The 17,758-nt window shown below is 38.4% G+C and overlaps 1 protein-coding gene across 10 annotated transcripts in view; it reads left to right on the forward strand.

Annotated features, from left to right (window-relative positions):
- The window catches only part of Birc6 (baculoviral IAP repeat containing 6), a 189,692-nt gene extending 175,181 nt beyond the window's left edge, over positions 1-14,511 (forward strand). For all 10 annotated transcript variants that reach the window (XM_050162966.1, XM_050162964.1, XM_050162967.1 and 7 more), the window contains 4 exons: positions 3,243-3,320; positions 5,600-5,788; positions 8,942-9,076; positions 13,365-14,511. In XM_050162966.1, the coding sequence (XP_050018923.1) occupies positions 3,243-3,320; positions 5,600-5,788; positions 8,942-9,076; positions 13,365-13,544 (582 nt within the window). In that variant the 3' untranslated portion in view covers positions 13,545-14,511. The remainder of the gene's footprint in view (positions 1-3,242; positions 3,321-5,599; positions 5,789-8,941; positions 9,077-13,364) is intronic.
- Positions 14,512-17,758: the final 3,247 nt, after the last annotated feature.

Below are 17,758 nucleotides of genomic sequence, written 5' to 3' on the forward strand. Positions count from 1 at the left end.
CACAGAATTAAGAACTTGATTTTTCAAACTTATTTTCACATTTTTTTTAATTAGCAATAGGATGGTTCATTCTTACTATTAAAAAAATCTGACAAAGAAATGTAATTTAAAATTATTTCTGGGCCTGGAAAACAGTAGGTCTGTGATAGATCATGTTTGCCTACCATGGTCATGGCTTTGGGTTTAGTTCTGGAAATAAAAAGTTTTATTTAAAACAGAAATCATTTCGTAAGACTATAAACCTAAATTTCAAAAGAATAATTATCACTTTTCAATATAATTTTGGACATTTTAGTAGAATTCTAGTAGTAAATCCCATGGTGAGTTTTGTGGCTTTAAACACCACAAAAATGTTGGGGGGAGGGCCCACTTGTTCGTCCTGGCTGCCCAGCTAGCTTAGCCCCAAAATAATCACACAGAAACTGTATTAATTAAAATCACTGCTTGGCCCATTAGCTCTATCTTCTTATTTTCTCTTACATCTTAATGTAACCCATTTCTATTAATCCATGTATTACCGTGTGGCTGTAGCTTACCGGCTAAAGTTTCAGCATGTTTTACTCTGGCGGTGGAGGCTCCATGGCATCTCTGACTCTGCCCTTCTTTCTCCCAGCATTCAGTCCAGTCCTCCCCATCTACCTAAGTTCTGCCCTATCATCAGGCCAAGGCACTTTCTTTATTCATTAATGGTTATCACAGCAGATAGAGGGGAGAAGAAGTTAAGAGGAAATGTATAGAAGCTATGGAGGTTGTTCACAGTTAGGAGCACTTCCACTTTCTAGAAGACCTGATGCCATCATCTGACCTCCTTGGGCACTAGGCACATGCATAAGCAGATACTTCTTGGTGGGAAGAATAGCAAATTTATGCAGAAGCAGACAGATCTCTGAGTTCAAGACCAGCCTGGTCTACAGAGTGAGGTTCAAGACAGTCAAGGCTACACAGAGAAATTCTCTCAGCCACCCCCATCTCCCTCCAAGAAAGAATAGGAATTTTTTTTATTGTTTTTATTGAGCTATATGATTTTCTACACTTTCCTTCCTTCCTTTCCCCTTCCTTTCTGCCCTTCCCATGGTCCTTATGCTCCCAATTTGCTCAGGAGGTCTTGTCTCTTTCTACTTCCCATGTAGATTACATCCATGTATGTCTCTCTTAGGGTCCTCTTTGTTGTCTAGGTTCTCTGGGATTATGAATTGTAGGCTGGTTTTCTTTGGTTTATGTCTAAAAGCTCCTTATGAGTGAGTACATATGATATTTGTCTTTCTGTGTCTGGGTTACCTCATTCAAAATGATGTCTTTCTAGCTCCTTTCATTTTCCTGCAAAATTCAAGATGTTGTTATTTTTTTCTGCTGTGTAGTGCTCCATTATGCAAATGTACCACTTTTTTTTCTTTTTTTAAATCCATTCTTCGGTCAAAGGGCATTTAGGTTGTTTCCAGGTTCTGGCTATGACAAACAATGCTGCTATGAACATAGTTGAGCACATGTCCTTGTGGCACGATTTAGCATCCTTTGGGTATATACCCAAAAGTAGTATTGCTGGGTCTTGAGGTAGGTTGTTTACTAACTTTCTCAGAAATTGCCATACTGATATCCAAAGGGGATGTACCAGTTTGCACTCCTACCAACAGTGGAGGAGTGTACCCTTTACCCCACATCCACTCCAGCATAAGTTGTCATCAGTGTTTTGATCTTGGTCAAGAATAGTAAATTCTTAAAAATAGTCTTTTAATCAAAGACGTCTCCAAGGTTTTACTTTCTTTACCCTTTTTTTCAACCAGTTTAACATGTGATATGTCACTCTTTCATCCTCATTATCAGTTAATAAATCATAAAAGTCGAACTAGTTTTTAGGTTTTTTTGCATAAAATTTAACAGAGGCACCATTTATATTCTTTAGAAAGCAAAGAACAGGTTTTCTGGGACAGAAACTGAAGTAGCTGCATTAACTTATCTTGATAGATACCAGGTCACAAATAATGTATAAAGAAGAATTTACCTAAGCAATTCATTCCATAGGATGGAGTGGGTGAGGATGAGGGGTTGAGACACCAGTATCCTGGTGGTTTAATATTCATTCTAAGTGTCTTTGTTGAATGACTTACACAAATACACAGTTTTTGTCACTAGTTTTGTAGTTCCAGGGTCAGATGGAGGGCCTCATGCATGCTGAGTAAGCACTCTGCCACAGAGAAGCCCTGTCCTTTTAGAGGTGACTCAACAACCACCTGTAAATTCCAGCTACAGTGGCACCTGCAAATGTGTGCACATAGATCTTAAAATAAAACTTTTTTTAAAAAAAGTTCACAGTTGGTGGTGGAAAGATGATTCAGTGGTCAAGAGGGATACTGTGCAGGTGATTGTGACACACACCTTTACACACGGGTGGCAGAGACAGGTAGATTTCTGAAGCCTGGTGTATAGAGCAAGCGCCAGAACAGCCAAGGCTACACAGAGAAACCCTGTGGGGGGGGGGGGGCATTTTCCTATTCTAGAAGACCTCTATTTGATTCCCAGCACCAGGGCCCACATCAGCTATCCTCACAACTGATCTTGTGCCCTTTGCTTCAGTGGGACCTGTATACATATGGTTGCTGGTGAGGTGACTTGGTGTACTTGCAGCTAATCCCAACAACCTAAGTTTTTTTCCCTGAACCCACATAGTGGAAGGAGAAAACTGACTTCTTCATGTTGTTCCTGACCTCTACATGCATGTCCACACACATACACATACAAATAATTTAAATTGCACCAGAAGTTTTTGGTTTTTAGGAAAAAAAAGTATTGTTTTTTCATTAAGATGCCTGTTATGGTGGGCTAGTGACATAGTTCCGTTGGTTACATAACCTGTTTGGCGTGCCCAAAGCCTTGGTTTTAATACCCAGTGCTGCATTAACAGGGTATGGTGATGTATCCCTGTTATCCTCATGCTAGAGAGTCGAGGCAAGAGGATCAGAAACACCTACTACAAAGCTAGTTGAAGACCCACTTGAACTATGTAGATGACAAAAAAAGATACATATTATTTATGCAGATATGGATGTATAGACGGCAAGTTTCCCTTATGAAGAATTATGAAGAAATTGTAATGCCACATGGGTTTTGTTCACACCTGAAGATGAAGTAGGCTTTCACAGAGTTAGATAGACTTTGACTTGAGAGCATCGTGTTTTTTATTTCTAGTTGGAACAGTTAGCTATCAAATACTCCTTTAGATTCTGTTTATGTCTTTCTCCCTTCAGGTTTGTTTAAGCATCCTAAACACGTGGCATGGAAGGCCAGAAGAGAAGTGGAATCCTCAGACATCAAGCTTTTTGCAAGTAAACAAAGTTTCTCTGACAGATTTACTTACACTCTTAAGAACTGTGTATGTTGCAGGTGAAATTAGTGACCAAAAATAAACATAGAAAATGGTCCAGAAAGATAAAAGGCGGAAAATGCTAACTAGCAAATATAGTAGTCTCTTGGAGAGTTTAGAGTCTGAAGTTAGGACATGAAACAAACATTAGACTTGTTGAAAACAAATTGTTCCAAAGGTTTTTAAAATACAGTGTGCTGCATTAAGGGGATTTAGCTATGTATGTCTCCTGTCTTGTGCATCAGATTCAATACACTGTTGTTACTACCCACTTCTTCAGCTATAGTGTGGTGATAGTTAGAATTTTTAGTTACCTGATGATCAAAAGTAATGTCCTGTAATTCATAAAATTTAAGAGTTTAGCTCCTATTTTCAGAGCATTTGATATATAAGATTGAATAATCTTCAGTGCTTGTATTTCTGTAAGTCAGTTAAGCACATACAATCTGTCGATCTCATTTGTTGTTATTACTTTATAATAATTTAGACTTAGCCACAGGTCACATGGTAAGCGTGTGTGTTCACTATAATGCTTGTTAATTAAGAGACAGTAGTTAGTCAAATTGTTATAGGATACTTTGAATGCAAATATACAGTTTTTGTGTTTAAAAAAAGACAACCAAAAATTATCACCAGGTAAGCCTACTATAAAAGTTGACCTATCCTAAAAGATTATTTTCCTTAATCTTAGTTTCTGTTAGATGAGAAACGTGAAAATAAATTTCTATTAGTTGACTTTCCTGTTTGAAACTGAATATACTAAAAATTTGAAACTTTTATTTATTTATGTATTTTTAAAGTTTGTTTTGCTTTCAGTTTCAGTTTTTTTTTGAGACTGGGTCACACTGGCTGGCCTCAAACTCCAAAGGTCTGCCTCACTCTCCTCCGGTGCTGGAATTAAAGGCATGCAGCACTCACCTGGATGGAAGAACTTTTGAACTTACATTTGGGGCCACAGTGTCTCATCTGAAAATTACTTTCTTAAAATAGATTTTAAATTATAGGTTTGTGATAAGAATTTGACTTAGTTTTTCTCTCCTTTTGTAGAATATTTGAAAGACAATAAATGGTAGAACTAACCATGCCTAGAAGGCTCTCTGGGAAGTATCAGATTTGAGAAGAAAATCGTTCTCCTTCATTATTATGTTTAAATTAATTTCATAAACTTTTTAAGCTGTGTTTATCTTATCTCCCAGTTGCTCAGGTTAAGGTGTTATTGTTTCCCTTGGTTGCTAATGCTGGCTGTAATAACACTCCATATCAGTTGTCACCGTTTCCACTGCTGGGTCAGATGTTTTGGGTGTCTATTTTATTTGTGTTATTTATTTAATGTGAAATTTTTACAAGTGTGAAGCCAGGCATTGTAGCACACACCTTAAATCCCAGCAGGAGACAGAGGTAGACAGATTTCTGAGTTTGAGGCCAGCCTGATATATTTAGTGTATTCCATGACGGCCAGGAGTACATAGTGAGACCCTGTCTCAAAAAACTGAAAGTAAATTAAAAAAAAAATATGAGGGCCATGGAGGTGGTCTTAGAAGCATAAGTCTATCTATCTTACCAATGAGAGTGTATAGTAATGTTTTACGAACCTCTGTTGAAATAAGAATTAAAGTTCCCTTATCAGGTTTTCTTTGTGAGTATTGTTAGTAGGGCTTGACTGGTTTAATGTTCTACAAGAGTAAGGCCAATTTTAACAGAAGATTCATAAGTGTTGTTTAAGGCAGTGGCAGAGGTAGCAGGATTTTTGTGAATTCAAAGCCAGCTAGTTCTAGGCCAGCCAGCGCAACATAGTTAGATACTTCCTTTAAATAAATGAGTAAATAGATATTATATGAGGTCTTAGTGTGATTAACTTAATTTTGTAGGTTTTTTAATTTTATTTTTTAAGACAAGGGTCTCATACCTTAACCCAGGGCATTCTGGAATTTATTGTGTAGCCTTGGTTGGCTTTGAGCTTACCCTGATATTCATGACTCAACTACCATAATGTATATGGATGTTATGCCTACGTGTATGTATGTACACGTATATGCTAGAAATCAAACTCAGGTCCTTTAGAAGAGCAGACTTAACTGCTGAGCTGTATCTCCAGCCCCTAATATTTTATTTATTTATTTTATGCCAGATATACGTGGAAATATGCTAATAGGGACTCCTTAAAGATCAAACAGGATAGCAATTTACTGGCAGCAAAAAATGTCTCTTAATAACTATTTTTTAATTTCCTCTTTTCTTCAGGTGTTGGTTTCTGTCCAGTCCCTTATATTAGTAGCCGAGCCTTACTTTAATGAACCAGGATATGAACGGTCTAGAGGCACTCCCAGTGGAACACAGAGTTCTCGAGAATATGATGGAAACATCCGACAAGCAACGGTTAAATGGGCAATGCTAGAACAAATCAGAAATCCTTCACCATGCTTTAAAGAAGTATGTTGGATAAAGTTAAACCCTGGAAGGACATTTGAGAATAATTTGTTAGTGTTATATATGCTAAGCTTACAGTACTTATTATAACTAGTAATTAATCCTAAGATCACTAATAACAAAGTGTAGTAAGGTTTAAACCACATGCATCCTGAAAGACACTGAACTTTATCTTGGAACCTTATATTTAACTTTACTTTTGCATGATGTGTGTAAAGGTAAGAAAACAGCTCCGGGTTTTTGTTTGTTTGTTTAGTTGGTTGGTTGGTTTTTGGTTTTTTTGAGACAGGGTTTCTCTGTAGCTTTGGAGCCTGTCCTGGAACTAGCTCTTGTAGACCAGGCTGGCTTCGAACTCGCAGAGATCCGCCTGCCTCTGCCTCCCGAGTGCTAGGATTAAAGGCGTGCGCCACCACCGCCAGGCAATATTCTTAAACACTGTGAACCCTGTAAGTGTTATTCCTGTTATTCAGGTAGAGCTCATGAGCGTGATCTGAAGGAATGTAAAAGGAACATTCCTTCTTTTGTTACTACTATGCGTGTTTGCCTGTCAGTGTGCACACATATCCAGAGGTTTGCCTCTTACCTGAAAGGCTAAAGAAGATAGTAGATCTCATGTTATAGGAGCTTGTGAATGCACATATCTGTGTATACTCATATATAAACCCTTAGACATAATCTATTTGTTAATTCGGCTTAAATTATTCACATTAAGATAATTCATTGTGCAATGCCCGTCACCTGTTATTAGGCAATCTGCCAACTTATTGAGAAAAATCAAGGTTAAATACAATTTTCTTGGAGGACCTATATTCTTTTCCTTTGCATCATACATGAACTGTTCAGCACTCTGGGTACTGAGCTGTTAAAACTTCTTGATATTTCTCATGTTTGTAACACGGATTCCAAATTCAATGATGTATAAAGCTGAATTTTGATTTTTGTTTTCTTTGAACTCTGCCTTTTATTCCACTTATGTAAATTTCAAAGGTTGACAGAATTAGCTTGTTTAGCAAGTTAGGATGAGGGCTGGAGATATAATTTAGTGGTAGAACACTTGGGTTGTATGTGTGAGTCCCAGGGTTTAATGACAAATGTGGGCATGGGGCGTGGGGACAGTGTGGTGAGAGGAAGTACAGGCGTTCTGGTAGGTATGGTGTGCTGTTATGTACAGGTAGAGGTTACATTGGTGTGCGCTCTGCATGAAAAGAAGTTAATTTAAATAAAAAATATTTCTTTGTATTTTTGTAAAGCTCTGAAAATATATTTAAAACACTGAAATATACTTATTTATAATTAGATTCCCACCCCCTTGAATAAGCACAAACAGTACAGTGGGAGAGTGGGATTTATAAAAAATAAGTACATATTATTTGAAATAATAATTTTATCATCCTTTTGAATCTAACTTGTTAAAATTGGCACTAATTGCCATTGGATACTGATTATCTTAATGTGATCGTGGTTGTTTTCTGAATTTCCTGGGTATTTTTATTACATGGGAGGGTTTTTGTTATTGTTTCATTTTTTTATCAATCTGTTTTTGAGGCAAGATCTTCTGCTGTCCAGGCTGGCCTCCAACTTGCTCTGTAGATAAGGATCGTCTTGAACTTTGGATCTTTGAACATCTTGTCCTCCTGTGCTAGGGTTATGGGCATGAGTCCTTGAGCATCAGCTTCAAAAACTACTAAATATGACATAGGATTGTACTAGGTTTTTTATTTCAGTTCCCATGCCTTTAAAATGATATCTAGCTTTAGACAGTATAGGACAGAGAGAACCCCTTTGGACAATATAGGAACTGAACCAAAATTTACATCTGTTTTCTAATTTATCAGAAAGAGATTCGTAGTGCTTATGTATCAAAACAGTTTTCATATTTTTGAAATGTCCAAATGGGATGTGCAGATACTATAAGGGAATTTAGCACTATAAAATAAATTCATCTATAAATTAACTAGAAAATACAATTGAAAGCTTTGTTTAGATTGGCGGGGGGAGACAGACAGAGAACACCTGTACTCATGCTGCCTTCAAAGGTCATAAGAATGTATTATATCCCCTGGAACTGGAGTTATGGGTGGTTGTGAACCTCAGTGTGGGCTGGGAAGCGAACCTGCCTTTTCTGCAAGAGCAGCAAGTGCTCTTAACTGTTGAGATGTCTCTCCAGCCCCAGAGGATGCAATTTAATGAGTAAGAATGTGCCACAGCTAGGGCTTTATTTTGATTTGAATATGATTGTCTTTGATATTTACTTGTGCTGTTTGGCTAACTGGCACAGTGGGTACGGCCCTTTCCACCAAGCCTGCCTATCTGGGTTTAATTCCTGATACAACCTACATACTAGAAGAAGAACTGATGCCTTTGACCTTTGTGTGTGGTATGGCACATGTGCATACCCACAATAAATAGATAAATAGAAAGCTTTACTTATCCAGATGTTCTTTGAAATCACTTTTAAAGATTTCTTTGCTTTTATTGTGTGGGGTTGGGAGCGTGAACATAAGTGCAAATGCCTAGAGAAACCACTTGGAGCCTGAGTTAACTGGTAGTTGTGAGCCTCCTGACATGGGTGATGGGAACTAAACACAGGTCTTTTGTTAGAGCAGTATATTCTGAGCCATCTCTCCAACCCCTGAATTCTCATCTAAAGGCAAACATTTTTTTTGCTGCTAGTGTGTTGAAGATCTTTTTCCTATTGCTGTTTTATTTCCATTTACTTTATGTTGTTGCCTTATGCATGTCCAGTGCTCTTTAGATGACATTACTTGAGTATCCGAGCAGTGTTGGATATCCATTGCTGCTATAGAATTGAGTATTTTGGTGTATGCCATCTGATGTTCTGATTTGTAACATATAAAACATAGATCATGTGAAACCAGAAAATATTTTATTTTTGTAATGCTACAAACGTTGCTATTAAAATGTGTAGACATGGGGGCTAGAGAGATGGCTCAGAGGTTAAGAGCATTGCCTGCTCTTCCAAAGGTCCTGAGTTCAATTCCCAGTAACCACATGGTGGCTCACAACCATCTGTAATGGGGTCTGGTGCCCTCTTCTGGACTGCAGGCATACACCGACATAATATTGTATACATAATAAATAAATATTTTAAAAAAATGTGTAGACATGCTCTGTTCTGTTGTTTGTATCTTCAAGGTTATTCACAAACATTTTTACTTGAAAAGAATTGAGATCATGGCCCAGTGTGAGGAGTGGATTGCAGACATCCAGCAGTATAGCAGCGATAAGCGGGTGGGCAGGACCATGTCTCACCATGCAGCAGCTCTCAAGGTGAGTTATGATTGACTGACTCCGAAGGTTAAGGGTAGAAGAGAACCAAAGAAACAAGTTGTTACAGAAAGTGTGTAGATAGGTGCAATAGCTTTGACAGAGGACTGTTGATTCTTCAGCTTAAAAGCATTTATAAGGCCTGAGCACAAAGAAGTTGACACGGAGGGCGGGAGCATGAATTTTGTCTTTAATCCTTTAGCCTTACTTTATGCCTCTTAATTTATATAATTTTACTACTTGGTATGATGAAGAAGGTATGAGATGGAGGGCCACTTATTGTTAATAACTACTTTGGGAGGTTGGCAGTTGTTTTTAGCTTAAGCTTCCGCAGAAATGGAAAATACAGTAGTTTTGCAGAATTTCTATATATGGAACTCCTTCTTTGTAAAGCCACCCATCTTGCTGCTTCCAGATACCTATTCTATTCTTCTGTCCTTTATCTTCTGCCAAATATCTTCCCTCTTTACGCATGCAGTGTTTTCCATCCCTGCTGGCTACTTTTGATTTTGTTTTGCAATTCTCATTGAAATGCTGTAGATGATCAAGCATGGTGGCACACACCTTTAATCTCAGTACTTTGTTTTTTGTTTTTCCAGACAGGGTTTCTCTGTGGTTTTGGAGCCTGTCCTGGAACTAGCTCTTGTAGACCAGGCTGGTCTCAAACTCACAGAGATCCGCCTGCCTCTGCCTCCCGAGTGCTGAGATTAAAGGCGTGCGCCACCACCACCTGGCTTAATCTCAGTACTTTCCTGTGGCAATGTAATCACTGTAAGTTCCAGGACAGCCAGTGCTATATAGTGAGACCCTCTCTCAAAACAAAGCAAATAAAAGTAGCTGATAATAAGAATGCTAGTTTTGTAGGTGTGATTTTTTTTTTTTCCAGTACAGAAATATTTTTGAATGACAGGTCATATGATATCTGGAATTTGCTTCAAAGTAATGAAAAGTGATGTCAGGCTAGCCAAGAGTTGGTAATAGTTGAAGCTAGGTGTTGGATACATGTGCATCTATTTTCCTATTCTGCCCACTTTTGTATGCAGTTGAAATTTTATATTATACAGACTTTAGAGCCAGCGGTTGTTGTGCACTAAGCATCTCAATCAGGAGGGCAGAAATTCAAGGCTACCCATGGCTTGTAAAGCTATCTAAGGAAAGAACACTTAGCTTGCTCTATGCTAATTTTGTTTTGTTCAGTACTGGAAAACAGTTAAGTGTTCTCTATCAGACAAGAACAGGGACCTCTGCATCCAAAGGTCTCTTCTGCCTCCTTGTACCATGCCCATTAGCCCATCCCCATCTACTTTTCAGCTGCAGGTTCACTTCTAGAACTTCCTTGACCTGCCACATCCTCACTGTATGTTACTCATTAACATACCCACTGCATATCTAATGTTTCCCTTTTCTGTTCATCATAAACTGCTCTTTCTACCTTTTCATTTATTCTTTTCTTTCCCCTCTCTTCTGAGAGGCAGTTTATCTTCTTTCTCTTTTGGTCTTTGGACATGTTAGTCTTTTAAGTCTAATGTTGGACATTTACTATTTAAAGATGATTCATAAAACCAAAAGTCATGGATCTGACAAAGGGGACTGCTGGGATGGAATGGATTTGATAAGGACAGAAGGGAAATAAAGGAGGGCGGGGTGGGGAGTAATCAGAACACATACATACATATATGAAGTTGACAGAATTAATCCACTAAAAAGTGGCTCTTGGAACTTGTGTTTCCCTCTCCAGAGTTGTGTTTTTAATGTTTTTTTTTTAAATGCCCTCATAAGACTCTCCCTTCCTTCAGATTGGTTCTTCTAGCTTTCTATATTCAATTTCTAGTCTGCCCTTTTCTCTCAGATCTATAGATACTGCTTAGCTCCCTTCCTCTATTTCACGTGCTTAGTAGGATACCCCTTCATTATTGTCCTCAGAAGGGGCTTGCTCCCAGCTGTTCCCATCTTCAGTGTATATTACATACTTCCCCCTTCCCATTCTTTTGTGGTCCATAACCAGTTGGATGCTTCCTGGATAGGTGCTTAGCTGCATCTTTGCTCACATCTGCAATGCCTGCAGTCTAGCTGTTGCTGCAGCTGTTCTGTTATTTCAGCATTTGCTTTTGCCTGAAATTATTTTACTGTATTATTTTGTGGGTTGTTTTTAGTTATGTTTTTGAGACAGGGTCTCACTCTGTACTCATGGCTGTCCTGAATCTAACTGTGTAGACCAGGTTGCCCTCAAACTCAGATCTGCTTTCCTCTGCCTTCCCAGTGCTAGACTTAAAAGACTAACATAAACTATGCTAAACTACTGTATTTATATTACCCTGACTTGGATGACCTTTATTTCTAATTGCTGAAGTTTTTTTCAACTAGACTTTTGCTGAAGAATGCTAATCAAGAAAGTGTATGTACTTTTCACTTGAGTCCATACTATACCTCTCCCAAGTCCTCATAATAGTGAGATTTTTTTTCTTCTTCCTTAGTGGTGTTTATTTTTTTTTTAGTATTTTTTATAATTATTTAATTTTATTTTATGTACATTGGTGTGAAGGTGTCAGATCCCCTGGAACTGGAGTTACAGACAGTTGTTAGCTACCATGTGGGTGCTGGGAATTGAACCTGGGTCCTCTGGGAGACCACTGAGCCGTCTCTCCAGCCCACCTTAGTCAGTGTTTTTATCACAGTGGAAGGGAAATCAGTGCTGGAGACTTTGTAAATTTCAAGTATGTGAATGTGCTTTAAATCCTCATAGGTGGCTAAGAGTGATTGATTGTCTCAACCTCTTTTTATGCTTTACACCTCCAACTAGAACTTGTACTTCACAGAAGTTAAAATATCTTTTATATGTAAAGATTATTCTTTAAAAACTGTATAGTGGGAGGGAAGGGTAGGAGGGGAGGGAGTGGAACTGGGATTGGCATGTAAAATGAAAAAATAATTTGTTTTCTTTTTTTGAAAAATAAAATTAGAAAAAGTGAAAATCCTCTGCTTGCAAACTGAGGGGTTTGGATGTAAAAAAAAAACAAAGCAAAACCAAACAAACAAAAACAAATAAATAACTGTGTGGTGGGGTTGGCCAGATTGCTCAGTGATTAAAGGCATTTAACACCAACTTGGTAACCTGAGTTTGATCCCTGAGACCCTTACGGGGGAGGGGAAAACTGACTGTTACAGGTTGTCTTCTTACTATTCACATATGCACATCCCTATCTGTACACATAAACATACAGCCAATCAGTGTGCTTTAAATTACTTGTTAATTTCTAAAGTCAGCTATTGATGCAGGTAATTTTCAAAACCTTCAATGTAGTATTTTCATTTATAAGCAACCAATCACCTCTTAGCATCTTACATTCTAAGGCAAGATAGGAAAACACAATTATTTACTCTCTAGACATTGTTTTTCATTTGTTTGAATTTTTATAATTCTTATGATAAAATTACTTTTCATGTTTCTTCTGAGTTAGATGAAATGATGGGGAAACTTTTGCAGTGTTTAGAGAGGACACTTTGATTGGGACATACCTGTTTTCATTCGCCAAGATAGCTGTGCATATGTGATCTAAGCATTAGTGCATTAGTGTAGTTTAAGATTTTGTTTGGTGATTGTGTATATGTGTTCCCTTTTTTTTCACTCAGTGCTAGAGATCAGTCCCAGAGCCTGCACACACCATACAGGTGCTGTGCCATTATAATAAATCCCCTGTCTGGGTTTGTTTTAATTTGTCCACTTGTCCTTTTCAGAGTTGATAACACAAGGAATACTGTCTTTAATTTAAAAGAATAAACATATCAAACTATAGATGTTCATAAGTCATTGGTGGTGCCACTCCTGTGGCCAGGGTTGGGACACATGAGGTTCTGTGTAACTATACTACTTTTTTAGGAGGCGGTGTTTTTCTGTACCTGTACAGAATGTTACTCGGGCTTTTGTTTTATTTTACCTGCATTGGTGTTTTACTTGCATGTATGTCTCTGTGAGGTTGTTCAGAAGCCCTAGAACTAGAATTACAGACAGATGTGAGGTACCATGTGGGTGCCAGGAATTGAACCCAGGTCCTCTGGGAAAGAAGCCAGTGCTCTTAACTGCTGAGCCATCTCTCTAGCCTTAAGTTTCAGGATTTTTAAGCTTTGTTTATTGTGTATTTGAAATGTATGATGCCACAGGCTGGCATAAGAAAACACTAAGTAAATATTTATTCACTTGATACTGGGGTATGCTAAATCCAAGTTCTTGTCTCAGTGATATGCTAGAATCACAGTGATTGTACTTCTGATAGTATCGATTTTCTCATTGTAGCGCCACACTGCTCAGCTCCGAGAAGAGCTACTGAAACTTCCCTGTCCTGAAGGCTTAGATCCAGACATTGATGATGCCTCCCAGGTGTGCAGGGCCACAGTGCGTGCTGAAGAGACTCTAACACATGACCATGGCAAACCCAGCAGCAGCAAAGACCTCCCCAGTGACTTTCAATTATGAGCTGCATTGAGATGGATTTCATAGACACAAAGGCTTCGGAAGCACAAGCCAAATATGTCAATATTTGTATGTAAGAAACTAATTATGTAATAGGTAATGAAACTGAAACTATACTATGCCCTTAAGGAGATCCAGTTTAATTCAAGGTGATCTTTGATTTACCTGTACAAGAGTGTAAACTTTTTTGTGCTTTTATTTTTCAATTGTGAGAACCACTGATTGGTATGTTCAACAAATTTGTGTATACAAAGAAATGGATAAATCACTGATCTATAAGGGAAACTACCTTAGGAAAGAATGTTTACTGAATGTTTATCTTTTTTTTTTTTTTTTACTGTAGAGTGAGAGGTTGTTAACAAAGGATATATATTGGTCATTCTTACAACTGCTATTTAAAAGTCAGCGACTTTTCACTGAATTTGATAGATTTTATGTTTGGCCATATCTTCATGCTCATATTTGATTTCTGAAGACCTCCTACATACACTTTAATAAAAGTTAAATGAGCATAGCCTTTCTTTTTTGATTTACTGGTACATTTTTAAGTAATAAATCTGCCATAAAATGCACTATAGCTGGAGACTTGCACTTGTATGGATGAATTTATTACATTCAACATATTTAATTTTATGCCTTCTAAGATGCAGAAAAAAATAAATGAACATGATTTTATTCTATGCCAAACATTGGGCCTCTGAATGTATCAATTCTTTGAATTTAAATATATGAAAAGGTATGGTCAATTGGAAAAGTCACTTTAAACTGTTTTCCTCAAGGGCTCCTCTTTGTCCTGGACTATGTGGTTTTGTTCCTGAAGTCACATGTATGTATCAACATGGAGGTTCTGTAGAGGAGAGAGGCTGGGCCTCTCTGGTGCTGTTACAGTACGTTCTGTACCTGCCATTCAGGCTCGTTTTCATTCAAATTCTTCCTAGAGCCAATAAATAAAAACTTAGGTGAATTAGTATGTCTTGTTTCTAAAATAGTTGCCATGGTGTGAAATGGTATTTCTACAGAGAAGTTTTTGAGACCTGAGCATGGGGAGAGACACAGCAGTCTTAGATATGTATAAGCTGCACCAGAGTGAAGAGAGTGCTAAAGTAAGTATATGACAAGAAAGACCCCAGATGCCATATGCAGACATGCTAGATAGAATCTCTATCTAAAACTATCAGCACCTGGAGATTCTAACTATTGAAGAATGACAACGGCGATAAAGAAAATGGGTTTGGCAGGCTGTGATGTCAGAGAAGTAGCTGCTCTTGGATCACTGAAGGCCTGTCTTGTCTTGCTACTGCCCTTCAGCATCCTGAATGGTTCGAAAAGCTTTGACCTGGGAAGAACCAGATCACAGCATTCTACCTGCTGCTATGATTCCATAGTCCAAGTGGTGGGTTATCAGTTGGGTGTGTCAAAGGGTGGACAGGAGGAGGCATTTGACAAAGCTTGGACAAATGCATGTCTCTTGATAGGAGAATGAATCCCATGTTTTCAAGCTGAGAAACTAGGGTAGAAGGGCAGAGGAAAACAAAAATACCACCTCAGCCCAAGAATGTGTGTGGAACTTCGGGAAATGTGGATGGCAATATTAAAGCAGTGTGTTCATTATCTAAAATCTGTTGTGCTTCTCACCCACTCCCCATGGTGCCCGTTCTGAGCCGGTGCTCTACCATTGTACTACATCCCAACCCCAAAAGCAATAGTTGGCTATTTTTGTTTTTTAAAGGCAAGAAAAAGCATTATCTCTAAGGACTTAAGAGATGGTTGAGTACTCAAGAGCAGGATCAGGGTTTGATTCTCAGCCTCTGTAACTGGATTTTTCTTTTGACTGCAAGCCAGCTCCCACATAAAAACATGGAGACTTATTAATTATGAACACTTGGCCTTTAGTTTATGCTTGGCTCACTAACACATATAACTTAATTTAACCTGTTTCTTTTCATTTAATGTTTTGCCTCTGGGCTTTTTACCTTTCATTCTGTATGCCTTGCTTTACTGCTTCCATAGCTGGCTGACCAGCCCCTGGCATCTCCCTCTTGCCTCCCTTTTCCCCTCTGTTTCCTTCAAGCCTAGATTCCTCCTCCAACTTACTCCCCTGCCCTGGAGTCCCACCTTTTCCTTCTGTCTAGCTGTTGACCATCTAAGTACTATTTCACAACATAAACAGTCTTTACATAATTAAGCTAATATTCCACAAGCATTCACACAGTAGCTATCATAGAATTTTTATTGTTGTGATGAGATGCCATGACCATGGTAAGTTTTACAAAGGAAAAAGCATTTAATTGGGGTGGCTTACATTTTCAGAAGTTTAGTCCATTATCATGGTGCATCATTATGGCATGCAGGCACACACAGTGCTGGAGAAATAGCTGAGTGTCCTGCATCTTGACTTGGAGGCAACAGGAAGTGAACTGAGACACTGGGTGGTATCTTCAGCCTGTATAAGACCTCAAAGCCTTTAAAAAAAAAAAAAAAAAAAACCTCAAAGCCTACCTCCTTAGTGATACACTTCCTCCAACAAGACTACACCTACTCCAGCCAGACCACACCTGCTGAAAGTACCACTTGCTTTGGTGGCGATTTTCTTTCAAGTCACTACAGTATCTCATAATCATCCCTTTACTCCAATTCAGGGAATCCAGCTGTCTTTTCTGACCTCCATGGGCACACATGGTGTACATACTTGCATGCAGGATAGATAATACTCATACATGGAAATTGAAATCTAAAGTAGCAAGACCAAAAGAAGGATTTTGTAGCATTAACATCAAAATTCCCCAAATAAGACTAATGTAGAAAATAAGCTTTTTTTTTGTCTTTGTTGTCTAATAGGTTGGTTTATGTGGCATAATATGGACTGAGGTGAGATATAATTACTGTGCCTCATGTACTTTGTGGTAATGACCTGAAGTTTTTTGCTATCTGTCTCTTCTGTTCGACTAATAGTTTTTAAAAGGCAGGAAAATGTGGGTAACTGCCAGTGATAAAGGGCCTTTAGCATATACAAGACCCAGCACTGCCACCAACAAAATAAGTCAAGTATTATCTTGTTCATGCTCACTGGAGACTGTGAACCATGCATGACTTCTGCAGTGCTCACTTAAAGGTGGTTTGGGCTGAAGTTAGGTCTATCCCTGAACGAACCCTAATCGTTTAACAGGTCTGTTTGTCCGTCCGTCCGTCCATCCATCCACCCATCCATCCATCTATCGTCTTGTCTATTCAATGTGCATTGGTGTCTTTCCTGCCTTATGTCTGTAGGGTAATGGAACCCCTGAAACTGAAGTTACAGACAGTCTTGAGCTACCTACCACGTGGATGCTGGGAACTGAGCCTGGGTCATCTGGAAGAGTGGCCAGTGATTTTAACTGCTGAGCTCTCTCCAGACCTTAACAGCTAAATTTCTACAGATTCATTATTTTACTATAATATATGCTTTGCCCACATTAAAAATGTTAAGACTCTAGGGGCCTGGGGAAATGGCTCATTGGTTAAGAGTTCTTGCTCCCCTTCTTGAGGACCTGACTTTGGTTCCCATCACCCAAGTCAGGTAGCTCACAACCACACTATCTGACACATTCTTCTGGTCTCCACATACACCTCACACATACACACACACACAAATCTTAAAAGAATGAATGCTCTGGTAGGTCATTACATGGATGGGCAGTGCTACAGTGTACAGACATCAGAGCATGGCAGGGCCTCAGATTCATCTGCTTTCACTGTTATCATTATGGTCACGGAAAATTGGGAAAACAGAAAAGCATAAAATGTGAAATTTTTTTGTATATCTAGAATTTTTCTGTTTCTACATATAACATCAAACTTTTGAACTATATCGTACACATTTTATCATTAAATGCCTGGTTAATTTGGACGTTCTCAAATACTTTAGTTTTTTTTTTAAGATTTATTTATTAGATGTTAAGGGTACAAATGCATGCATGAGCCATCAAGCCAGAAGAAGGCATCAGATCCCCTGAAACTGTAGTTACAAGTAGTTGTGAGCTATCTGAAATGGGTGCCGAGGCTCTATTGTTGCAAGAGCAACAAGTACACTTAATTGATAAACTATCTCTCTAGGCCCTGGACAAAAAATTTTTTAATCTGACATTTTAATTACCAAACATGTTTTATTCTTCCTTTGTCCACATTGTTTATGAACCACTTGACTTTTTGAAATTTCACTTCTTTCATTTGTAAGCTTA

This window comes from Alexandromys fortis, unplaced genomic scaffold (genome assembly GCF_014885135.2).
Source record: "Alexandromys fortis isolate MF-2015 unplaced genomic scaffold, M_Fortis_MF-2015_v1.1 scaffold_148, whole genome shotgun sequence".
Taxonomy (NCBI): domain Eukaryota; kingdom Metazoa; phylum Chordata; class Mammalia; order Rodentia; family Cricetidae; genus Alexandromys; species Alexandromys fortis.